At 48.6% G+C, this 26827-nt stretch overlaps 1 protein-coding gene across 9 annotated transcripts in view; it reads right to left on the reverse strand.

Moving 5' to 3' along the window:
* The window catches only part of ARHGEF7 (Rho guanine nucleotide exchange factor 7), a 130089-nt gene that overhangs the window by 33568 nt on the left and 69694 nt on the right, over positions 1–26827 (reverse strand). For 8 of the 9 annotated variants that reach the window (XR_004299178.1, XM_032402602.1, XM_032402601.1 and 5 more), the window contains 4 exons: positions 17732–17820; positions 5310–5404; positions 4995–5090; positions 2516–2638 (listed from right to left, as the gene is read on the reverse strand). Coding sequence is in view for 8 of the 9 variants with exons in the window: in XM_032402602.1 (XP_032258493.1) it covers positions 2516–2638; positions 4995–5090; positions 5310–5404; positions 17732–17820 (403 nt within the window). In the remaining variant the exon portion in view is untranslated. Of the gene's footprint in view, positions 1–2515; positions 2639–4994; positions 5091–5309; positions 5405–7949; positions 8238–17731; positions 17821–26827 lie in introns of those variants that run through there. The other variant, XM_032402608.1, reaches the window with a different exon arrangement.

Here is a 26827-nt window from a genome sequence, read left to right on the forward strand (position 1 = left end):
TCTTTTAGCTTACTTTCTACTGATGCTAGCAACCTTATACAGACAGAAGATCTCCTCTGAAGTTACTGAAAGGACACAGTGCGCGCCAACAAAAGGACACTCATACAGAGAACCATCATGTAAGCCAAGCAAAAAGCAACAATTACAGTGCTGGGGAAAAAATAAAATTCATTTACAGACTAAATTATGAAACACGTAACTCATTTAAAATAGGCAGCCAGGAGCCTACGTCTACTGTCATGAAAATGCAGAAGGAACCTCTCAGCTCTGGCTCTACACCACAGTCATCCCTGTGTATGCATTCCCAAATTCCCAAGACTCACACTCAGAATTTCAACACAATGAGCAATCACACAATTGCAAATAAAGCCTTTAAAACTTCTCATCAGTACATTGAATCAATCCTTAAAAAGTATATTCAAGCATAAAAATAGGTTAATCAACCCATAAGCGTGGCAGCTTTAAGACTCCCAACAAATGTAAGGGAAGCAGGGAAGAGGTTACAGGTTAAGAGGCCAGAATAAAACGTGGTGAACACGAACAGAAGCTCCCAGCCAACTGCAAGCCTGTCTCAATTCACCAACTTACGCCTGCGAAGCAGGGTCCGACTGGCGGGCAGGGCGGGGCCTCTCGCTGCCCAGAGACCTCAGGAGGGCACGCAGGCAGCGCGTCCCGGCAGCCCGAGTTGCGCCCGCCCTCACGGCTCACCCTGCCAGAGCAGGACCGTGACCCTTCCACCCCGAGGACACGCCACATGGAGACAGTACAGAGGTTCCCCACTCAAACTTGTCTGTATTCCTTCCCTGTTATTTTGGGAAAATGCTGCACTTAAGTTTCAGCTAGGACACAAACAATCATTGAAGTAATAGCACAGAAGAGGGAATAAACATCACATACTCGCAAGCATTTCCCTTCAAAGTCTGAACATTTTTGTAAACAATCTGAATCACTTTAAATGCCATCTTCAGGACAGATCCTTACTTCCATGGGGAAAAATATCTAGTTAGAATCAGTCCCCAAAAGTGCCCACCCCACCCTCTCTAGACTTCCAGCCCGACCCTAGAGGATCAACCCCCAACCCCCAAAAAGGAAGGAGAACAAAAATTTTAAAGGACAGTTTTACCCTAACATCCTATTTGCCTTCTGTTTGTCTCCCCTATTGCCACGTCAAGAATTCCTGTGGAATTCTCAGAAATATAAATGTAATCCTTGCACATTCAACTTTCATGGACATTCTAATGCCCAGGAGGGGATGGCAGAGCACACAGAGGAAGAGTTTAGGGAGAGAGGGCTGGGGTTCTTCGGGTGCCATTTCTGTGGACACCATATATCCTGACCTCCCTTTCCTTCTGTCACCCGGCAGAGGCTGCTGCCTCGTTTCAGGACTGGAGAGGCTTTCCTACTGTGTTTCAGCACACTGAGCAGCAGTGAATGCACAGGGTCTCCTGGGGGAGCGGCGCGGGGAAGACCTGCCACGCTCACTCAGTTCCAGTCCGCTCACACACGTCTTGCTTAATGCTTACAATAACCCCATCAGTCGGCACTTTCAGAGAAGGGAATAAAGCCCAGAGAAGCAAGACGACTTACCCAAGGCTCACCAGCTGAGTGGAGTTGGGGCTCAAACCAAGTCAAATGAGCCAGAGGCCCTCCCTCCACGGCCCCACAATCCAGCCCCACTCACAGGGACACTACACTTTGAGCCTCAGCTCAATTTATAAATAGCTCAAACATGCTTGCTTACCAAGAGTTCTTAAGTTGAAATATTTAAATATTTAACTGTAACTTATCCTTAATGCTACTAGAACAATTTTTTCATTCACGGTTTAAAAGATTTTTAAATGGCTCTTTTCAAAAGTAACTGTGACAATCTTCCTAGCACACTTAGTAAAACTTGGTGTCCCTCTGAGAAGCAGAAACGGAGCCCCTGCACCCCACTGAGCAGCGCCCCCCAGCCACAGAGCTGCTCTCTGCCTCCTTCCGCTCCCGGGTCTCACCAAACCAGCGGCAGATCTGTGCCTTCTGCTTCACTTCTTTTAGTTCGGTTTCAGGTTGAGAAACTGAAGCCAATTATCTCCAACTTACACTTTTACCTAGAAAACCCAGCCCCAGTTTTAAAAGTAGCATTTTCTCTTACAGCAAATCTAATTCCATCCCCCGTGCTTCCAGTTCGACGAACTCAGAGAAACAGGATTCCAGCAGCCTGGAGTTAGCTCGCAACTACATTCCAGAATCCTAACACTTCCTCCAACCCACTATCCCAAGGGCTCCAGGCTGAAGGGAGACTTCAAAAACACATCCTTTTTCTACTCCAAAAATGCTACTCAGCACCTCAGAGACGCCTTAGCAGCGCCTCTCGGGCACTCAGCTCAAGAGGAGACTACAAACACCATAACCATTCAACAGACAAGCGGATAGCAGCACTGCATTTCATGTAACGCGTGGCCACATCGAGCTGACGTGGAGGGCACCCCAAGAGGTCCTTTCCCCTCAGGGGAGGGTGTCCGAGGGAGCGTACCTGTGCTCTGTGAGAACATTCACTGCAGATGGGTGGTTGGCACAGTACGCAAGGTACAAGGTTTTCATTTGTGGCATCAGATTTAAAAAGCATCCTCCAACTCTCTGCTGAGCTTCTGGCAACCTAGAGATATGCAACACAAGGGAAATCATCCTAAATTTTACAGAAAGAAGGGAAATTGCCAAGTAATAAACAGAAAATTTGAGTGAGGAAGACCTCCTTGTATACCACCTCTACGAGAGCCAAATATACAAAATCCCAGAACGCGTGTTCATACCAGCAATCTAGCAAGTGCCGGCCCTGAAAGCCCCTGCTGTAAAGCAGCAGACTAAGCCCCCGTCTCTGCTCCAGCGTCCGGCTGCCATGAGCCAGCTGGGCGCAGCTACAAGCCCACAGAGCGAGGCTTTGGGCAGTGAGAGAAACAGAGGCCATGAATCCTTCAGCTCTGTGTAAGAGGGGAATTATAAAATCACTTGGCTGGCGAGGTTTGCTACTGAGGTAGCATCGAGACAGGCGCACACACACACACCACGAACACCACAGCCCTCCTTCCATTTAGGTGAAAGCTGGAGGCCCAGCCCCCCACAGACCCCCTTCTCCCTTCTCAAATCTAGGCTGTGACAGTTGCTGAGCCTCAAACAGGCATAAACTCACAAGAACAAAAAGAACAGAAGGGGAGATGGTCAGCACCAACTGTGGAAGAACAGCAACCGATGATGAGTGGTCCTTACTTGGGAGGCCCATCAGACTCCAAGCTCGAGTCCATACCCTCAGCTGGCTTCTAGCAAGGGGGAGACTCCCCTTCAGGTTACAGCCACCTTACCCTATCAAATGGACTCTCCTGCAGGTACACAAACTTTGGACAAAAGATAAAACCAACTGTCTGAAAGCAGCAGATGGCCAGAGAGGAAGATTCTGGAGACGACTGGCAGTTGGAGAAGGAAAGGACATAGCTCTCTACGCTCTGGGGCCAATGATGGCCAAGGCTAGGCCATGTGGGACAGCTAAGCCCCGAGAACAAACTGCACAGTTTGGTTCAACCCGAGCCGCTGGGACGTTGGGGGGAAATCCTAGGACTATGCATCTGAGTTCTGCACCAATCTCTGCGAACTTTCAGAATATTCGTGATAAAAGGTAAGAGGAACGGCTGATAAGGAAGCTAGTCTCAAACTCTCCGTTCCACCATCGAAACTCCAACAGCTAACACCAACGCACCATGCCCTTGAGGAACTTGACCAAAACACTACCTAGGTCACACGGAGGTCCGAGACGACTCCAACACCTGCAGCCTGACGAGATGTTGGACTCTCGGCCCCTTTGTGCCCTCCCTGAATTTCAGGGTTCAGATCCATACATGTGCAGTGCAGACAAGCCTGAGGGAAGGCCCAAGAGAGGTGCTACAAACGCACTCCACAAATATTTAGTCCACGTTATCCAAGGCCACTGGGAAAAGCAGGGGCAAACACATGGAGGCTGGCTTCTTGCAAAGGCCCCACATTGCTGGCAAATGACCTCCATTCACCAAAAGGAAAGCAAAGCGATTCTCAAACTACTCTTTTCGTGCCCGGTAATTAATGCCACTTTATACAAACTAAAAATGCTACAAAAGGAAACATAATGTGAATTTCTGTTTGAAAGTCAGTACTTCCTGTGTCCTTCAGTTTCCCTGTCACACCTTCCAGGATCAAGAGCCTGGAGGAAACCTGGAACCTACTGTGAGCCTGGCCAACTGTCGGCCTGGGGCACGGAGGGCAGAACATCCCTCACCACTTCCAAGAGGGAGAAAGACAAAACGCTACAGGAAGGAAAAACCAGAGACCAACCAGATTCCAAGAGAAAAAATTTCCTGGTCCTGCTGACACAGAAACAGAACTTAAAAATAAGAAGGATCTCCTTCCTCTACCAAGTCCACAGGTAAATCAACATCGAGACCTACAGCCGAGAAACTGTGTTCATGTGCATTATGACTTCAAGTCTTCCAACGCCCAGCAGGCACTTAGTAAACACCCTTCGATATGTCTGATGTTGACCAAGAACAAAACAGTCACACAGAAAAAAAAAAAGTCAAGCAGATGGCCAATCATTCAGAACATGCCTCCCCACTTCCCACAAAATACCATGGAAAAGGTAAAACCAAGCATGATAATCACATTATAGACATAGTACTTTACGACCCCTCCGCTTCCAGAGGGCCAGGAACACGTGCAGAAGGAGCCCACCTGCACGGGATCTTCCTCCCCTTAAAAATTCCTACTCCTGGCAAGTCTCTCTCCTTTCTCTACAGTCAGTAGAGACCCCTACTATAAACACTGGACAGTCAAAAACACAACTTTTACTATAAAAGTTGATACACCAAAAAGATTCAAAGTAACAGTTTCCATCATTAGAAATGTGATTTCTAAAATTACATTAAACTCGATTCTTTAAATACCAGGTGTACTATAACCTGAATTTTGCAAATTTTTAGGGTCTTACTTACTTGGTGCATTCTTCTAAAGACTGTACAAGCATTTGCTGGAAAGAACATATTTCTTCTAGATTTCCCATTAAATATGAAGTGTTTGCTGAACTTAACCTAGAACCAAGAAAAATACTAGTGAAAGTACGTACAGTTTCGCTCCCCTCTCCCCTCCCAATGCCCAATCAGAGGCTCCACCTACTAAAAATCCCTACACCTAGAACAAACCGGTACGCCGGATCGCAGCAGCATTCTACCCTCTGTTCTCAGGGAACGTGAGCAAACCCCCTAGGTGTCGACTATGCAGCAGTTAATACAATTTATCATCCAACTTACTTCTCACTGCTCTGCAAAGGCCGTAGATAGGTTGAAAGCACAGTCTGAAGTTCTTTAGAATATTCATTTTCTGTTTCCAAAATATTCTGTAGCACCTACAACAAATGATAAATCGCATTATTCGCCGTTAAGATTTAGCAGCTTTGGGAATTTCATCACTATCCAAACTCACGTGCTGCTTCTACAGAATACCAATGTGTTTGCTACCCCTCCCTGTGACCATTAACTATGAAAACCTGTGTAACAGATTCTTCCCGCAGCAACACAGCTCACTTCCTCGCACTGCCAAGCACACGTGGGACAGGTAACACGTGGGACGGGTAACACGTAGAACGAGGCTGGGATGAATTCCATCATCAGAGAAGTGATGCCCCATCTGCTCACATCACAACAGCACGCACACACAGATCAATCTCCAACACGGTGTCGTGCAGGAAAAGCCAGCCATTCACAAAAGGATGCCATGCCTATCCCATTTACAGTGAGTCCAAGAACAAGCAAAACTAATCTGTTGAGGGCAGAACGAAGAAGGGGGGAGGAGTGACAATGGGGAAGGGGCCTAGGTTTCTAGGGTGATAGATATGTTCTATATCATAATTTGAGTAGTTGTTACAAATAAATACACTTGTCAAAACTCACTGAACTGTACCCTTAAAATCCATGCATTTTAACATATACAAAGTATATTTCAACTAATAATAAAATCAAGTTTACTCTTTAGATTGAGCCTAGCAAATATAAATCAGTTTCACTAGAGAATGATGGTCTCAGATCACGCTATACACATTAAAAATTAAAAGTCCACCAGTATAAAGCCCTTAAATAGCCACTACTTTAAAGAATGATAGATCAACCTTAAAATATTTCCTGATACCCTATGTTAGATAAAAAGTGCAAAACATGGGGCGCCTGGGTGGCTCAGTCGGTTAAGCGTCTGCCTTCAGCTCAGGTCATGATCTCAGGGTCCTGGGATCGAGCCCCACATCGGGCTCCCTGCTCAGTGGGGAGCCTGCTTCTCCCTCTCTCTGCTCATGATCTCTGTTGTCTCTCTCAAATGGGTAAATAAAATCCTAAAAAAAAAAAAAGTGCAAAACAGCTGAACTAAAAAATAAGCCTCTTTCCATCACAATGGCCAAGAGCAGAGGCCCCTCCCAGGGCAGGGCGGGGAGGTGCCAAGGCCAGGTGCAGCTCTCCTCCTCAGGAAAACTATTCCTCTTACCCTCTCTGCTTCAGTCTTGTCCTCTGGAAGGATCCTCCAAAATCAAAGCGCTAGTGAGGAGCAGAGCCCGCATGGGGCGTGTGCACCTGGATCGGACACAGCCCGGCCCCCTCTGTGCCCTCTCTGGCTGCCAGGCCGAGTGCAGGAATCTGGGCTCCCAGGAGACCTGACGTAAGTAAGGAACGCAAATCCCTTCCTCAATCCCCTTTTTCCTTCCCGCTCTGTCAGCAGCCCAGCACCTTCTTCAATATCACGTCCCACGTGCTTCAGAGTGCCCACGAAATGCACTAAGATGTGCTACTTCTCTTCCGAAACCAACCATCCTCAATCACGCACAAAGTTGTATAGAATAAATACAAATACACTCAGTCTTCTTCCCAGTTTGATAATTAAAATATATATGCTTAAACATTGAAAAAGTAATCATTCAGCTAAATTTAGATTTCAACATCAGTAACATGCATACAACATGGATTCTTAGTCTGTTCACTGTTTTCTGTGTCCTCGGGAGAGCACAGTCCTTCGTAAGTAAATGCAAACCTGATTAAATAACTTACATGCTACGCTATCTAAGATGAAGAGAATCAGTCGCTTTCACTGTGACACTGGGCTCTGGTTTCGCCCCTGAATGGGTCTATTCATGCAAGAATGGGGGAGCGAGACGGAGGGCGGAGGGGCTGCTCTGGGAGTTCATTCCTTTGTGGGAAAATCTGGGTGCTGGTCCCAGGATTACAATGTCTCCCTTCGAAGAAGTGGTCACTGGACACAAATGTCAAAGGAACGGTGGACAGAGAACATACTGTGACACCAGCCGCTGCATCAGAAAATTATACTTTACACCAGACCTTATCCTTTAAAAGTAACATGAATCCAAGTAAATAGTCCTTGAACTGAAAAAAAATAAAAAATTTAATCTGTCACCAATGCAGAAGATGGAAAGTCTTCAATGTTCCAACAAAAATTAAACTGTGATTTCATGTGTTGGTTACAAATATTATAAACTATTAGCAGTGCTGCTTAGAGAGTGCTTGAAAACCCATGCACCTTTTATAAAATGAGAGGCAATAAGTACAAGAAAACATCACTAGGATGACTGTGAGTCGGATAAAATGGCATTTCCTCCATCACAGCATTAAATCATAGTATGCAGATATAAAAGCCTCCCCTAAGAATGTACCAGAAACAATGCCAAAGAATCCTCTACCAAAAAACCATAGTAAGGCAGTTAAGTTGGTTAATGTCAACTAGCAGTCACAAACATGCTTTTCAAGTAAGTGCTAAAGACAAGTTCTATAATCCCCCCACCCAAACAATCCAAGTTACACTCCGCTCTTCCACCAACACTCGACCAGACTTGGCTGAGTCCCGCTGAGGCCAGGAGCCACACGTGCCACCCCCCAGCCCCCCCAGCTCATCAGCACCTGTCTCCCCCTCCTGGACTTCTGCACGCTCTGGCTGCTGCAGGACCCCATGTGACTTCCCCGCCGTGCTGCAGAGCTCCATCACACGCAGGCTGCCCCGGAGAGCGCGGGCAGGGCTCACAGCAGGAGTGGCCTGCGTCCCACAGCCCGAGGACGCGGGGCTCCGCCAGCGCCAGCTCTCCCTCGGGCCTGAGGCGTGGAGAGCCCAGCCGTCAGACAATGGGGCCCCACAGGAGGAGGGCACCGGGCAGGCCACACACACAATCCCTGAACTGTCAGCGGCGCAGCAGAGCAAAACAAAGACTGAGCTCACTACCTCACAGACACAGAAACTCACTTTGTTACCACCACCGTTCACGGAGCACTTAGTATCACTGAGTCACCGCAAATTTTGGTAGGTTTCATACTTCAAGTCATTGAGTCCTTTAAAAATAAAGAACTAATTTACCGAAGAAGCGTAACATTTTCTTAGAGATTTGATCAAGATGAAAGATCATCAGGAACTAAAACCTACTTATAGAAACACAACCCTGGTTTGTTCTTATGCATGCCCCTGGGACAGTAACGGATCAGACAGTAGGAAATAACCCCCCCACCTCATCAGCCCCACCACACAAGGAAAACATTATCCCTGCCCATTTCCTCTCAACCCAGTCTATTAAACTGTACTTACATTTTCAAAAAACAGATTGTAAGACAGGACGTGAGCCTCTGGGGAGAGGAGAGGAAGGAACAGGCTGGCCGCGCTGCTGGAGGAAGCAATTCCAAGCCCCCTTCCCCCAGCTCCACACCCTCAGCCCCAAGGACCCACTCGCACTGGAAATTACTGATTGAACAGAGCTTGCTCATGTCTGCATGTTCTTAGTAACCAACTCTCAAAAGAGTCTGGAGGTGCCAGATCAAAGTTTAATGTTATTGTGCCTTTTGAAAGACGTTGTATTACTGTATTTCTAAATTTGGGGATCCATAAGGTCTTAGGATAGATTTCTTCCAGACACTAAAGGTTTACGACACAACAGCTGCAGCAAAAGCTCTGGGTCGACGATGATACAGGTCAGGGCAAGAAGCCAGGCTTAGCGAACAGGGGTGAGTGAAGAGCCAACCTTGGGCGCCCAGCAGACCTGGGTGCAAATCCTGACTCTGCCACATCCCACCTGGGATGGCACATGTCTATGGGTCTGTTTAAGAAAGGCAGTATGGTGGAGGTGGGGGTGGGGAGTGTGCGGATTTTACAGGGTGTGACACTCAAGAGTATCCTGACTTAAGGCAGAAGAAATCTTACAAACCACGCGCTGTAGCCTCCCAGCCCAAACCCGGACTCCCACGTGGTGCTACTTGTTCCAGGACTCCAGGATCAGGAGGGAAGAACTACAAAGCCATCTCGGTTAAGGTGCTGGTTAATCTCGGGAAGCAAAAGGAAAAGGAGAAGCAGCAAAACGAGGGCCTGGGGTCAGTGCTGGTCTATGGTAGCATAAGATGCTGGGCCAGCGGTCTCCGGTCTCCCCTGGCCCAGGTGCAGAGGCCCCAAGCGACACAAGGCGCCAAGAGCACAGTAAAGGCCCATGGAAGTTGCTACAGCGTTTTATGAAAAATGCACACCTATAACCGTACATTTATTAAAGCTAGTGATTGCCACCTGCCGTAACTGCAATGTTTCAAAAGAAAAAGCTACCCTGCCTTTTCACGACCCCTGGCGTGAGAAGTAGTTCTCTACTCGCTGTTCCTGTACATAAAGAATACCGACATAATGCCCTCGATAAAAGCATTTGACAGAACCTGAAAAATGAGCCAGTACCACTGAACACGTAAGGTCATGAGGACCTGTCTCCACAGATGGACGTATTTAAGAAATCTCCTTCTCTAATGATGACTGAGGAAACTCCTCACCCCCTAAAGGACCAATCTCCAGAGCTTTCCCTCTCTCTGGGAGCTTCTCTCAGCTCTGCTGGAAAGAGGTCTTACGGTCCTGCAGGTGCAGCTCATGTGCTTTCACTGCTAAAATCCACCAAGCTGAGGCAAGCCACAGACACATTTCATTACAGCTTCCTGCCACCCGACTGTAGCCGCCCAGGTAACCCTCAAGGGGAGGCCTGTTTGCAAACACAACAACATGGTGACCCCAGTGATGCCTCATGCCCCAAGTGCTCCTACATGCTCTCCCTGACAACCCTGAAAACCTCAAGGCCAGCACCTCACCAGGCTCCCTAAAGCCAACACACCAGGCCACGGCCAACGTTACCAAGCTCATCTGACAGTGAAGTCCCTGTGCAGGCAGCGAGGGGGCTTCCCCCAGGCCAGCCCACCTCACTGACGACCCACGGGCCTGCACCCCCAGCTCCGCCACCCACCGCAGGGCTCTCCAGAGCACGCGCTGATCTAGGACACGGAAAACTGCTTTCTGTCTTCCTACCTGACAACAGACTTAACAGTGGTGGCTGGCTTTGTCACAGAAAGTGATCAACTCCGGGTCTCCAGTATCTGGAACGGCCTCCACTGCAGCTCTCAAGCCTGACGCCCTGCTTCTGCCTCCAACAGTCTGGCCTCTGGTGCCGGAGTCGCAAGCCACTGTGGCTGCACGATCAAGTGACGAAGTCGGCCGCTCCCGAGAAGCCGCGCTCTCCTGCACACTTGTACTTCTACGGTTTTGCCTCATTAAATCCTGTGGCCTTTAGAATTTCTTATACTGCGCGTAAACACGTATTTTAGGTATTTTTTTAAAGCTTCATGTGCATTTTTCGTAATTATGAATGTATGTGCCACTGGTTCCTTAATCGTTCTTGAGCTGCTACATACTTAGGTTGCTTGCAATTTATCACTATAATAATCCCATCGAAACACCTCTGCACAGGGGCACCTGGGGGGCTCAGTCAGTCAAACGTCTGACTCTTGATTTCGGCTCAGGTTATGATCTCAGGGTCGTGGGATCCAGCCCCATGCAGGGGCTCCGCACTCAGCAGGGAGTCTGCTCGGAACTCTCTCCCCCTCTGCCCCTCCCCCCTGCTCTCACTCTCTAAAATAAATCCTAAAAAAAATAAATAAAACCACCTTCGCACAAACATCACTGAACACATTTTAGGTAATTCCTCTAGAACTACTACATTACAGGGCTTGACCATCTTCAGAATTCTACACACAGCGGCCACATTACTTTTGAGAAGCACTATGGATTTACATTTCCACCATTATCAGAGTGAAGATTCTCTTTAAATCTTTGCTCACCAGATACGTAAGCGGTTGCTATCAGAATTTTTATGCAAAGCTTAACCATACTGTCAGAGTGCTATAGATAATGTTCGTGTCCTCCCAAAATGCATATGTTTTGGGCATCCCGAAATCCCCAGTGTGGTGGCCCTTGGAGATGAGGCCTTCGGGCAGTATACGTAAGGGGATGAAGAGGCCGGCTCTGTCTCTCCGCCACGTGAAGAAGACGTGACCAAAGGCAGCCCTCTGTCAACCAGGAAGAGGGAAGTCAGCCAAACCCCAAGCAGGCTGGCACCCAAATCTCAGACTCCCAGCCTCCAGAACTGGGAGGAGTCCACCCAGTCTGTGGCGCTGTTACGGCGGCCCAAACGATTCCAACATCTCCAGTTTTATACCGCTCACATCCTCTCGTATTTATCCACTAATCCTAATGTATGTGCATTAATGAGCTCCTCAGTCATTAAGGATAATCTTGTGTTGTTATAACTGTTACAAATGTTCCAATTAACTTGTAATTTGGTTTCCATTTTTCGAAGGCAAAGAATTTATTAAACTTTTATGAAGCCTAATCAATTTCGATATTTTCTTTTGTTTTCATTCATTGCTTTTATGTTCTAGAAAGCCTCCTCTCACCCCAATGAATTAACTGACCACATACAGATCCGCTGGCAGAGAATGGAAGCCCGTTTAAGCACAATCTTTGAGCAATCATTGGCTACATACTAAGCTCTGCAGCTCTGAGTATGAATACTAGGAAGCCACGCTTTAACAAAAAGAAGCCCTCAGTGGCTGTGGGGGAGATAAACTGCAGAGTTAGTCAAAGTCAGTCAGTAAACAAAAGTAACAACCAATTCTGGGAGTAGGAGAGTTCAGAATCCAGAATTACTAAATCTAAAGTGTCCAATTTTTAGTGAAAATTTACAAGATACACAAAGAACCCAGAACATGTGACCCATGCACAAACACCAAGCACTCCATGGAAATGGGCTGAGGGGCCCCGGAGCTGGGCTCAGCAGGTAAAAGCTTCATAAGAGCTGCTATCAACATGTTCAAACAGGGCCTTCCCATTCTGCCCGTTTCTGTGTGGAAATCATCACTCCATCCTACCAGGTAAAAAGCTGAACAGACTGAAAAATCAGCATGTCCTGGATCCAGGTGGGAGAGAGGACAGGACACAAGGCAAACCCCCAACCCCAAGACTGGCGAGGCCGACAGGCAAACACTGGGAGTCCTACTCACCAGAGCCCGGGGGCCCCGGCAGAACCAGCATGAGAGCCGGCAACAGGGCTGGAAAACAGGTACTAGAACTGACGGATGGCTGGAGGCTCAGAGCAGACAAGCTGAGAGTTAACAACTCTGGGGGCAGACCCAGTTGTAGAGATGCCCTCACAACACTAGGAAATTTAAGTCCAGGAGTTTGAGGAGGTTCCCAAAGTATCAGAGGAAAATGCCCCTGGGTTTCCAGCAGAGAAACGGAAAAGAACCCTTCTGAAATGTGCTCTGCCCCTGTTCTTAATGAGGACTGCCCTCAGGGGAGGGAGTTAGCCAGAGCCCAAGCTGCTTCAAAGACCTGGGGAAGGGAGACACCCAGCCCCAGCTCACCGCAGCCATCCCATCTTGTGGTGGGGGCAGGGGTGGTATGTAAAAACACCCGTGAAGTCCACAGGCCCCCGCTCCGATAGAGCAGCAATCCCAGGACTAGAGAGCACTTCCCCTCCCCCCAACACCTCATCTCATGGCAGGCTTATTTACAGCACTTCCTTTTACCTGACACAGCATGTCCAGCTATCAAGAAACACTTACAAGGTACACCAAAAGGCAAGACACAATCTGAAGAGACCAAGCATCAGAGCTAGACAGACATGGCAGGAATGCTGGAATGATCCCACCAGAAACTGAAAACAACTATGATTAATGTGCTAAGGGATCTGGCAGATAAAGCAGGCCACATGCAAGAGAAGCTGGCAAGGAGACAGAAATCTTAAGAACTGCAAACTGATAGAGAAACACTAACAGAAGAGAACTCCTGTGACGGTCTCATGAACAGACGGGACACGCTGAAGAAAGAACCACACGCTCCAGCACCTAAAGGAATCCTTGAAGACCGAAAAGACACAAGAAAAAACAGGAGAATACCCAAGGACTGTGGGACGGCACCAGGTGTAACACACACGTAATGGGAATCCCGGGAGGAGAAGGAACAGGAGATTGAAAAATGATGACTGAGAACTTCCCCTAATTAATGTCAGACACCAAGCCCCAGACCCCAGGAAGCCCAGAGCACACCAAGCAGGATAAATGCCAGAAAAGCTATATCCATGCATATTATCCTCAAACTACAAAGTTAAAGGGAAAAAGTAACACATCTGGTAAAAGACTTATCCAAAATATACGAAGAACCCTTACAACTCAGTAAGAGAACCCAACTTTAAAAATGGACAGGAGAACTGAACAGATACCTTACAAAAGAAAATACACAAATGGCAAATAAGCATGTGAAAAGATGCTCCACATCCTTCGTCAGCAGGGAGACAGCACTGCACACCTAACACCTCAGGGAAACCCAGACCGCGGACACCGCCAGACGCGGAGAAGCTGTCCCACAAGAATCCTCCACTGGAAGACAGTGTGGTAGCTTCTTACAGAACTAAACATACTCTTACCACACAACCCAACAACAGCACTCCTTGGCATTTACCCAAAGGAGCTGAAAACATGCCCACACAAAAACCTGCGCGTGCAAGTTTATAGCAGCTTTATTCATAATTTCCAGCACTTGGAAGGAAGGGAGATGTCCTCCAGCAGGTGATGGGTAAACTGGCCCATCCAGACAGTGGGTTACAATCCTGCACTAAAATGAGCGCCATCAAGCCACCAGACGCGCTGATCACAGGGGGAAGCCGTGCACAACTGGAGGCGGGAGGTCCATGGGAAATCTCCATCACCCTCCCCACTTTACTGTGAGCCTAAAACTGCTCTAAAATAGGCAAGTCAAACGATGACTCAAATACAGTCTCTATTTGACTATAAAAATAACCAAGTGGGGGCACCTGGGTGGCTCAGTCAGTCAAGCGTCCAACTCTTGGTTGGTTTCAGCTCAGGTCGTGATCAAGCCCCGTGTGTCGGGGTCCACACTCAGCAGGGAGGCTGCTTCAGATTCTCCCTCTCCCTCTGCCCCTCCCCTACACACACCTGCGCGCTCGCTCAAATCTTTTTTTAAAAAAATGGAAAATTTGAACGAACTCAAATGGAAATTATGAACTGAAAGGTGTGATAAAGTGAAAAATTCACTAGAGGAGCTCAACATTAGATCTGAAATGCAAAAGAATCTGCCAACAAAAAGGACAATAGAGAGTATTCAGTCTGAAGAACAGAAAGAAACAAAGAAACATTAACAGCACCTCAGAGACCCATGGACACCATCACACTGAACGTGTACACAGTGGGCGTCCCATCAAGAGGAGACAGGAAAGGGGCGCCTGGGTGGCTCAGTTGGTTAAGCGACTGCCTTCGGCTCAGGTCATGATCCTGGAGTCCCGGGATCGAGTCCCACATCGGGCTCCCTGCTCGGCAGGGAGTCTGCTTCTCCCTCTGACCCTCCTCCCTCTCATGCTCTCTGTCTCTCATTCTCTCTCTCTCAAATAAATAAAAAAAAACTTTTAAAAAAAAAAAAAAAAAAAAAAGAGGAGACAGGATGAATGTCCTGTGATGGTCTTAAGTCACCAAAAATCACGCTGAAACCCCCAGTGTTTTTGGCTTGTCTTGACCACCCTACAGGAGAAACAGGTTACAGATCCAACCCATTCATGCCTGTCTCCTCCCTTAATTTCAATATACTTGTACCTCCACCTCCAGCCCTCCTCACTGCTCTCCGCTGGGCCCACACGGAGACCCAGTCTTTCGTGAACAGTCTTTCCTCTTGGAGAACCTTCTCCAATCAGTGGGGTTAAAAATACTTACACTTCCTGTGAAATACCTAGTTTCCTATGAAAATGAAACCACCCAAGGCAGTATGAAAATGCTGAATGCATAATCTATTCTACTTTGCTCTGCATGTGGTATTCTGTTCTATATTTTACTTTATGTCATTTATAAATACAAACTTCAAAGAAGAGGAATTTATTCCTGACTTAGTCACTAATCAGTGTGTGACCTCGGACAAGTCCTTTAACCTCTATAGAGCTTTTGGTGTTCTCCCCTATAAAATGGGAGTGCTATCCTAAAAGGTGATTTCTATGAATTCTAAGTCCATAACAACTGCAATTTTCACATGCACTATTTACTAACACAGCGTTATGTAAACAACAATTTCGACGTCATTCTGAGGTCAAGGTGTTTTCCCATATTCTGAATTAAACAGTAGCTGACTCAGAACAGCACGTGTGATATGAAGGCTCTCTACGCCATACAAGCACAGTTAAAAGAAAGAAATCTAAAAAGGCACTGATTATGCTTCAAGCTGAAGAGGATTACAGAAGTTATAATGCAAAGGAAGGGGCGCCTGGGGAGCTCAGTTGGTTAAGCGTCTGACTTGATTTCAGCTCAGTTTATTATCTCAGGGTCGTGAGATCAAGCCTCACACCAGGCTCCGTGCTCAGCGGGGAATCTGCTTGGGATTCTCTCTCCCTCCCTTCCTCTAAAATAAGTAAATAAATCTTTAAGTGTGTCTGTGTGCGTGCATAAAATGCAAAGGAAAACGACCTGCCAGGACTTCTAGAAAAGCACGGTCGCCTACTTTGACAAAATCCCTAACGGGAGCAAGATTACTGGAGAGACAGGAGAAATGCAGCTGGTACCAGTTTACAGGGCGCTAACTTGCTTCCTCTAACCTCTAAGAGAAGCAAGCTCCTTCAGAACATCACTGTGTACTGGTACACAGACAAGCTGACACTCGCCACATGAAGCCTTCCCCTGGAAAGAAACCAACATCCCACACAAGGACACAAGAGGAAAGGCAGCTCCACAAGTTCTCATACTGTGAAACCCTGAAGAACCACAAGACGACTCTTACTGTGGCTCTGTGCACGGAGCCAAGCACACAGCACAATACACACTAAAAACCAACGACCTCAGCAGAGCCCTGTTCCAGGAACAAACCTCCAACAAAGAACCAAACGGGACGTGGAGGGCAGAGCCCAACCAGGAAAGGCGGGTGGCCCACCGAGTCAGGGCACAGGCCGTGCTGGGGAGCCTGGCGCGCTCAGCACAGGGCTGGCGTGGAAGCCTGCGCTTGGGGGGAGCAGCGGAGACTGGGAAAAGAACAGGAAGTGAGAGAAGCGGAGGCTGGGACTCAAGTGAAGGACCGCGTAGGAAGAGGGGCCTGGCGTGGGGCAACACAGAGAAAACCAATCTGAGACAGCTAGGGCATCGCACGGAAGCCACGGGACAAGAAGTGAGGAAGGGAAAGCAGGCAGAGGCAGCACGGACGTGGGGGGAAGGCAGGGAGAGGAAGCGATGAACCGCATCCACACGTGAGAAGGGGGGCTGGCCGCACTTCTGCGCACGCCTACAACCCACTGCCCCCACCGGGGCCCGCTGCAGAACGGCACCGAACCGATGCGAGGAGGACAACAAACCCTCCCGAGCTCACACCGCTCCGTAAGATGTGGAGCCGATGGAAAGTGACCGCGCAGCGCGCTGAGAATGCAGACGCACCGCAGAGGCCGCGGCAACAGGTGAGCATGGCGGAGCGTCACGCGTCCGCACCCTCTCCCACCAGCAGCACGGGGTCAGGGAGACCCTCAGGACTGCTCACGGCAGCACCAGCCCCGAGCCGCTCCACGGCAAAGACGCACAGCCTCACGCGCTCAGATGGACAACCGCCATCAGGAAACTTTCTCGGGAAGACTCGGAGTGGGGAAGACACCCAAAATGCAGATTTTCCACGGAATAAGACCGATCCACATTTACAAGGTTCACTTTGCTGGTTTATCTCACTGATATATGCCAGCAATTTAAAAGGTTATCCAAATGAAGAGTATCATTTCCTATTTCTGCCGTATATATAGCAATGGTTTAGACTAGACTTCACGGGTATTTTTTAAGTTCACAAATTGCTCTTAAGTTTCAAAATGCAGTTTTAGATTCTAAAACACTCATCTTTACTATGTACGTGTAGACACTCTCCTGTGATTCCATGCTTTTTGATATATATGTACATCTATCCCAGGAAAGACTCTGTTAAGATACAAGTAAACCAGAAACAGTAACTGATGTAAAGTACTTACGACCTACTCTGAGTACAGGGAAAACGCACCCGATGCCTGACTTCACATCACATCACGCGCCTGTTTACGGTCTCATCTTTGAAGACCTGAGATGGTCTGAGGGGCACTACATTATGTGACAAAAATGGTACACAATGCTGCATAAATACTGGAACAAAAATACAAGATTGAAAAACAGACAAGAAGAAAGTACACCAGAACCCTCCTGGTGGTTACAACTGCGCAGCCAGTAATGGACGGTTTCTGTATCCTTCTCCAGCTTCTATGCGGCTCACCTATCTTCTACACTGCAGGGTTTTAGAGACATCCAAAAAAGCCCACGTTATTCCTAAGACAGGTTGTGCAGTCACTCACCACGTTGTAGTAGCTTTTGTTAATGGCAGTCGTGTCCAATCCTTTGGGGGGGCTCTTCAGCGCTCCTGACTTGGGTGACACAGGCTTCTCTGAAATGGAGACGTAACACAGTTTTACTGACCAGCACTTGAGACCCCCACACACCAGCCCCACATGGCCCAGAGCTGCTGGTCCAGGGGCCTCCAGGGAAACCACCATCCAAAGAGGGAAGCTGCTCAGCTCCCTGAGGTCAGGGAGCCAGCGTCCCCCCGGCCCATACTCCCTGTTCAGGCTCAGTACCTGACAGACTGTGCTCCATCACCGACAGCAGGTCAGAGAACACCAGCAAAGCTACACCCACAGCTCAGGAGTGTAGCAAAGATAAAACAGTAGGGGAGCAGAATCCGATGTCGGCAACCCCCAGTCTGGACTACAACTCAGGAATCCAGAGCACTCAGAACGCACAAATCTCTCTAAACAAGTAGGATCTGGCTCCGAGTGACAAGCAAAGAAGACGGAAAGCCACGCCAAGCAGGGACAGAAAAGAACCTCTGCACCAGAGACGAAGGGAGCGCAACTGTGATGAGTGCAAGGAGGCGAGTGTTTGAACGTGGTCCAGCTTTAATTCAGTGTAACAGGTATCAGAGCAGCGTCTGCTAACTGAGAACACGGCTCTCAGGGGGGATGTGCACGTCGCCCCCAGGTCCTCCTCCACGGCTCCCGGGCTGGTGCGGAGCAAGGGCAAGGAGAAATTCTGAGGAGCGTGTCCTCAGGGATATAGTTCGTATCATCCTCACCCACCTTCCCTGTATAAATCGACATTCTGTCCCTCTGCTGTCCTGTGCTGTGTGCTCAGCATCCTTCCACCTGCCTGTCCACAAACACTTCCGCAAACACTCCCAAAGCCTCAGGCCCCTAATTCCAACTGCCTGCCCAGTACGGCCATTATCTTCCTAGCAAGAGAAACCCCAAATGCCTAAAATATACCCACTGTGGGCCCACCCCTTCCTGTGCAATTGTCCACCTAAACCTTCCTTCAATGCCTCACTGTAAAGCTCTTCCAAATGGTTGAAAATGAAGAACAAAACGGGTGTTATTCCAGTTGAAAGAATTCTGCTCTCTGCCCACAGGATGGAAGAGAACTCCGTGAGAAAAGAGTTACTTCTGAACCCCTAAGAAATACCAATCTGGGAAGGAAAGTGTGGTAGCTAGAACAATCTCGCATCTGTAGCTGGGTGTGCAACTATGGAAGAAAAAACTGACATGCTTTCACCCCAACAATGCCTTTTCATCTTTAAAACCTCTAATTTAGGGGACAAATACAAATAAAAGTAAAGGGGAGAGCACTGGAGCCTCAACGGCAGCCATCGAGACCACAAATACCAACGTGCATGCTACTACCTTGAATCTGCTTTAAATTTTAAAAGCAAATAATTTGCCAACTGCCTCATTTCACTTAAGACACACCTCCCAACACCACAGATGACAGTATTCAATTAACTTACTAGGACAACTACAAAGGAAAAAAATTTTTTTTTTTTTTTTTTTTTATTGTTAATCACCATACATTATTAGTTTTTGACGTAGTGATCCACGATTCATCGTTTGCATATAACACCCAGTGCTCCATGCAGAACGTGCCCTCCTTAATACCCATCACCAGGCTAACCCATCCTCCCACCCCCCTCCCCTCTAGAACCCTCAGGGAAAAAGGTTTTTTAAAAGAAGTTTCAGGCCACTAACATTGTATCCAAACAAAGGGTAGGCAGAAGAGAGCCAGACAAAGTAGGCAGAGTCCAAACACTGGGTGGGTCTTTGCTCCCTTCACAAAAGGAGTCCACAGCTTTGCTGGCTGTTGCGTGGAACTTACTGGGATGGGAGGGCTTGCGAACATCTCCCCAAAACTTGTGTGCCGTTCTCGACAGAGGGCCCTAAGGTAAGAAGGGCCAGTCCCGAGCGGCCTCACAGAGGGGCCAGCCGTGCAGGCTTGCGGTGCCACCAACCGAAGGCTTCCCCGTGTAAGGAAGCCTGTCTGCCACGGACACCTGACACATGGCTTGCAAGAGGCTTCTGCCCCCAGCCGACCAGCTCACACGGCGAGGCTGAGGCAGAAGGCTCGGCAGGCTCCCCGCTAACAGCCACACGAGGGCCCGCCGCACATTCATCCCAGCGCCTGGACAATCAGGACAGTCATGCCCAGAGGTGACACCACCTCAGTGGAACAGCAACGGGGGCCTAGGTTCCCAGGTTTACCGTAGGAACTCCTGTGCAGCCTTAGGGAACCTTCCAGCACTTTCTCCCCTACTGCCCCACCCTCAAAAAAAACAGGAACAACAAAATCTACATACATTAATGTGTAATATTCCAGAGAAATTATGGCCAATCGTAACAAAAAATGCGCACAGGAAACATTAGAAAATACTCCACCTTCCCAGTACCCTTAAAAAAAAAAAAAAAAAACACCAAACAACCCATTTTTTGGCCCACCTGATAGCTAAGAATTGACACAATCCACTGTGACTGAGAGGCAGGGAAATTATGAGAATGTAATTTCATGCTGCCCTTCCAGGGGCCAGAGGATGCATATCTTCCCTTTCTTGCAATAAACTAAAACCGCCAAAAACAAGAAAATTTAAACATAAATGTGCTAAACGAGAAAAGGGGGTGGGGAATCCCCAGTGGCACTGACAATGAGGGTCCTTGGGGGCTGAGGCTGGAGCCAGACAGACTCAAACAGGAGGATCTCTTTGTGACCCTTAGGGCTGACAGAACCCTAAAGCTCCTGCCCACCAATCCAGAGAAACAGCAAGGACGTGGGCTGGCTACTCAGTGATGGGAGACGCAGCCTGTGAGAAATCAAAACCCGGAGCCTGGCCCTGCTTGTGGTATGTGGTCCAAATTCATACCAAGCCCCAAAGGCCCACCAGGATTTGCCTAGGGCAAGAAAAACTCCTGGAGCCCCTCAGAAAGCAAATGTTCCTCCGCTCTGTAGGAATACTTCCGCAAGCCAGGGTACACAGGTACCCCCCCGCACTGAACCCCCAAAGACAGATCTGTAACAAGGAAGTATGAGCTCATGAAGAACTGAGCCAAGAGTGTAAACAGATACGACGTGCAAGGGAAATCAGTACCCAAGACCTGGAAATGGGGCAACCTAGGCAACTACAGAGTAAGGATGTTTAAAATGCCTGGAAAGAAAGAACCATAATGAAGAATAAAGGCACCATGAAAATGAAAAGACACCTGGAAAATAAGGAAACAATTCCTGGAAGTGAACACTGTGGTCACTAAAACGGAACTCAATGGACAGCTACCATCAATGGTGAGGGGAGAGTGGTGAACACAAACATCTGAGGAGTGGACTCCAAATGAACAAAGCCCAGCAAAACAAAACATACGAAAAACAGATTAAAAGCTACAGAGGGCAAAATAAGCTATCTAATAGGATTTTCAGGAGAAAGCAAAAGCAACGAGCAGGAGAAGATGCTTTCCAGAATCAGAACCATGCCTGGATGGAGGGCATGGAGCCTCTAAGCAGCACTGAAGGTAGGGACACTTGGGGAGGCCCATACAGGAGACCCCCCCTTACCAGTGAGACCTAGGTTCCAAGACCCCGGGAAATGCCCGAAACCAAGAATACCGAACCCTACCCATGCCATGGTTTTTCCTCTATGTACAGACCTATGATAAAGTTTAATTGGTATGTTAGGCCCAGTAAGAGATTAACAAAAACCCTAACAATAGTCACCCTGTCCTGTGCTCACCCAGTGAGGTGAGGACGTTGAGGGGATAAAATGCCCACTGAAAAGTGAGTCGAGTGACAGCGTGTCAGGCTACCACTCACCTCCCGACACACGTCCCTGCTTCCGGACCTCAGCTGACCGCAGGGAACAGACCACGAAAGGCGGGCCCGCGAATGAGGGAGCGCTACCGTACACAGCAGTGCTCGCCCCCTCATTCGCGGGCAAAGGCGGCCGGATACAGGCACGGCACGAGACTCGATCACAGGCTTCCTTCTGTGACTACTCTGGGGTAAGAACGCTTACAGAAGAGGGCGATTAGGAATAACCGGCCCGAAAGCTCCACCTCCACGGCTGCCCATCACATTCGTCCGTGATGCAAGTGACCAACAGAGCCTGCAGGCAGCCCTGAGAACGGCTAATTCCCACTTCTCTACCTCTCTTCTACACGACAGCGGTCACCTCAGCTACGAGTCCCCACGCCGGCTCACGTCACTCACTCTGTGCGGGCTCATTCTCCCGTCAGCAGCCTCCTCGCTGCCGCGCGCCCTCGACCTGGACGGCATCTTGTGCCGAGTCCTCCCCGCTCTTTCGGCGAGAACGCGCTGGGAGTAAACGCTCAGGAGCCTCCGCGGTAGGATTACACTGCCCCTGCTTTTCTGCAACTGACTTAGAGAAACTTACAAGAGAGAGAGTAAGGTCTACGCTCTGCTGTAGCTTCAACAGTTAACCCTCAGATCGCTCCTCTTCCTTTCTGGAAGCATCATACAGGAGATCCCAGGTACTAGCAACTTACCATCAGTACTTCACAGTGTCCATCAGACTCAGGTTTTAAAACCCAACCACTAGGCCATTATCACAGCGGACAAACCAGTAAGTCCTACCCTCTCACACGCAGTTGTAGTCGGAGTTCCCTAGACTCAAACTCGTCACAACAATGACTTTCTGTAGCTGGCTTACTGGGCCCAGGGAACCCGGTAAGATCTACACAGCGCATGCCCCATTCCGCCTCTAAGTCTTCTATTTAACGCCGGCAGAGTGCCCAGGGGACATTCACCTTCCCGACTGTCTACTCCACCTCATTTTCCATTCAGGGAGCCTCGGGTAAGCTTCATGATTTCTAGAAAGACATTTCGGTTTTTTCACGGTTATTCTCCCAGTTCCCACAACAGAGTTCACTCAAGTATCTGCTGAACGGATGCGGCCTGTGGTTTTGGAACCCAGTGTACTCCTAACAGTCCTGCTGATGGAACGTGGAAAACGCGGCCGACCAAAGGCAGAAAGGTCGAGGTAGGCACTCGTGTTACAGAGCGGGTCACAGCCGAGCACCCCCCAAGTTTACTGTCAAGTATTACCAATGAAGGGAAAGCAACAGGAGAAGAAAACGTAAAGCCCAAGCTTACAAGGAAGAGGGAAGGGAAGACAAGGCGCCTAGGGAGAGCGTCTCGGGGACACACATCCACGCAGAGAAGTCCCGGCATGTGGGCGGGAGCTGGAGGCAGCTGTGGGCTGGATGTGGAGGCGGGCAGAGCAGGACCTCCGCTTGCATCCCCGGGGGTTTCTGTCCTCCTCGCTTGGTCTTTACGGGCTCGTACTACTGACAGTGTTTTATAAGCAAACACAAAACTTTAAAAGAACATCCCTAATACTGGAGGACTATCAACTCTGACCCCCAAACTACTCTATGTCAACTGCCCTAGGGGACACGTCCTTGGAACAGCATGTTCAATCACAGTCACTGGAACACGGCCACACCGTGCCCAGAACGTCCCCTACAGCACCTGCACACACAGCTGTATGGGGGAGCGCACACTGCGTTAATCTAGAGGAACACTCACTCCCACACTCCAGGAAAATTCCATACCCTCGTATCCCAGACCCCTCCATACGTCATGCCAGGTTCCCCACTTGTGCCTCAGAGGTACAACTCTTATGTGGGATAACTCTTCCCGCCTGTTACCACATCTACACCTGGAAGAAAGAGCAGACAGGCCTACCCTCCAGGGCTGCCTTATCCTGGGCGCCTTCAGAAACCTAACATCGCACACCCACACTCTTACTTCCAGAAATACAAAAACAAACTTGTTACCTCTCCCCCTTTCCTTGCAGATCATATTCATACTGCTGTTCTTCTATAACTAAATTAATCGCTGCACCCAAAACCCAGTTTGTGTTTTAGGTCACTTTCCCACGTCAAAAGTAAGCATGACCCCCCAGCCCCAGGGGCACATGACCTGTAGCGAGGCCCACGACTACCAACCGACTCAACAGTAGCAGCAAGCAATGTCCCTCTCCCCCAGGACTACCCGCTTTGCTGCTTCTCTCCTTCGGTCTCCAATTTAAGAAATTCTTTAGAGAATGCGCATTAAACACACACCTTATATGTACAAAAAGCAGAATTCTATGGTTTCTACATATCAAAACAATGTGCATGGAAAATAAATGCTAAATAACGGGGGTACCTGCCATAAGGGGGTACATACTCAGGGAGAAAAGCACACTCGCAGCAAGCTTTGGAAATACCCTCCTGCAGACTCTTGGGGGACACCGGTCTTCAAAGAGGGCTATGGGTTAGCCTGGTGATGGGTATTAAGGAGGGCACGTACTGCATGGAGCACTGGGTGTTACACGCAAACAACGAATCATGGAACACTACATCAAAAACTAATGATGTAACGTATGCTGATTAACATAATAAAATAAAATAAATTAAAAAAAGCAAGCACACACAGGTCAAAGGCACACACCTACGTGGGTGAAGCCCCACAGGAAGGCTGCAGTCTGCAGCTGCGAGGGCAAACGCTCATGGCCACTTACACTTCCAAGAAGTGGGACAGATCGAGTGGACGTTCTTGAGCACTTACCTGGAGACAGGCAGCCCAAAAAAGGTCACTGAGAGGTAGACCTCGGGTGTGTTTATTCAAGAACGAGATTCGTAAATCAGAATTGTAACAAGGAGAAACTCGCAATTTAAAGGACGTCCGTATTTTTGTTTTACAAGGAAATGATCCTAAATGATTGCCAGTTAGATCTGGCACGTTTTGTTTACAGAAAATGAAGAATTACACTGAATTACAATGCTTATCTGAAACACACCCTTCCAGAAAGGAATCCTCATCCAAAATCAGAAAGTCACTGAAATAACTGAGGAATTACAATACTAGCATGTTATTGTGACCCTCAAGTTCTCCACTGTTGTAAAGTGACAGAGTAAAAATAGGATTTCCCGTTTGTCTCAAATGCCCACAACTAAGCTCAGAAAGAGATAAGTTTCCTTAAAATATACTCAGATAATTTGTGAACACAGCACGGGAAGTTATTCCCAAAAGGTTATTCCTTCAGTCCAACTGTCAGCTAAAGAATACTTAGCATGAGAGATCACCAACTGGAGCAAACGTGTTCTTTATACTTTAAAAAATAAATAGAAAAACAGGAAATTTTCCAAAGTTACTTGTCTCCATTCAGTACAAAAACCAGGGATTCCACGTGACCCAATGTGGTTACATACGTGTTTAAAAGGGTCTCTCTCATGCACGTGCACACGGAAACACAGGGTAAGATGTAAAAATTGGTGGAACAGGATGCAGTCACCCCTAAGTCAACACAAACACGTAATGGCTTTCTTTTTTAAAGATTTTATTTTTAAATAATTTCTATACCCAACATGGGGCTCAAATGCACGACCCCAAGATCAAGAGTCGCAGGCTCCACAGACCGAGCCAGCCAGGTGCCCCTTACTTTTCTTTAAGTCAACTCTACCCCCCATGCAATGGCTAGCTGTTCTTCAAGCGGCATCTGTCCCAGCAGCTGTCTGGCCCCACACTCCCCAGGGCAAGGCGTGGGTGCGGCACTGCCAGACTTCACGAGGGTGACAGCACACTGTGAACCCACCTTGCCGCCAAAAGCAACACTGCGCCCCGGTCCTGTAGGAAACAACTCCCAAAGTCACCTGAGGAGGACTTTGAGACCCACGGACTATCTTTTCCATATAACTGTCAACAGGTAACTCTCAAAACTCCGTGGGGAGAAATACCTGAGAAGTAAAAATTCACTTGCACTCTTCCTGTGGCAACTCAAAGTCAGCCCAAGATTCCCATTAAAATGAGTCACTCCTGGGGCGCCTGGGGGGGGGGCGGGGCTCAGTCAGTTAAGAGTCTGCCTTCGGCTCAGGTCATGATCTTGGGGTCCCGGGATCGATCCCCGCATCGGGCTCCCTGCTCAGCGGGAAGCCTGCTTCTCCCTGTCCCACTGCCACCCACCCCGCTCGTGCTCTCTCTCTCAAATAAATAAAATCTTTAAAAATAAATAAACAGAAAATAAATGAGTCATTCATAGCAGAATTCAAGGCCCAGATTCGAAAGAGATAGGCCCAGTCAGGTTCCACTCTGATGGCGGGCCCCAGCACCAGCTCTGTGACCCCTTGCCCTCACTGGTAAAGGCAAAGACCACCTCCCCCTCCCCTCTCCCTTCCCCAACTCCAGCATTCTGGAGCCCAGCTCCTGGCCCAGGGCAGCACTCTTGGCCCCAGGATGACCAGCAGACTACAGGACTGGCCAGGAGCTGGGCTCAGAGACTAGACTCAGCCCTTCCCAGGGCCTGACCAGAGACAACGGTCCGCCCCAGCAGCTGAGTCTGTAAGATTAAGGCGACATTTCCATCCCTATCAGCCTGATACCAGCGCTGCAGGCTCAGCCAACCCCACACCTGCATGCATTAGGAAGAGGATCTGTGCCCTAGGCCCTGAATATCCGTGTCTTCTGGGGTTGTGGTGGGGACTAAATGAGGCCACGGTAACAGCACTTCATACAGTAACCAAGAAACTTATTTACTGTGACCTTTACTGGAACGAAGATACTGCATTTGTTATCAACTAGAGAAAAACAGCAACAGTGAAGTACCATTTCACACCCACAACTACTACCAAAAAAGTGTGGTCAAGGACGTGGATAAACTGGGACCGTCGTGCACTGCTGGGGAGGGCAGCATGGCGGCTTCTCAGGAATCCCAGTCAGCCCAGGAACCAGCAACTGCACTCCTAGGCACACAGCCAAGAGAACGGAGAGGACTCAAGCAATCTCACCCAGGTTCACAACACTACTCACAACAGCAAAAGGTGGAAACAACCCAAATGTCCAGCAACAAATGAGTGGATAAGCAAAATGTGGTTTTGAAATAGAAAAAATGTTGGTCTGCCCCCCCCCCCGGTCCGGGACGCAGGAAATTACCAGGGTTCTGGGAGCTCCGTATCAGGAAATATGATCAAAGACCAAGTATTAGAACAAAAGATGCTCCCAGTGCTCTTATCACTTAGGAAATTACCAGGGTTCTGGGAGCTCTGAGGTCACCGAATTGCTCGGACACCACCCACCTGGTGTCA

The sequence above is a fragment of the Phoca vitulina genome, unplaced genomic scaffold, assembly GCF_004348235.1.
Source record: "Phoca vitulina isolate PV1807 unplaced genomic scaffold, GSC_HSeal_1.0 scaffold5, whole genome shotgun sequence".
NCBI classification, from domain to species: domain Eukaryota; kingdom Metazoa; phylum Chordata; class Mammalia; order Carnivora; family Phocidae; genus Phoca; species Phoca vitulina.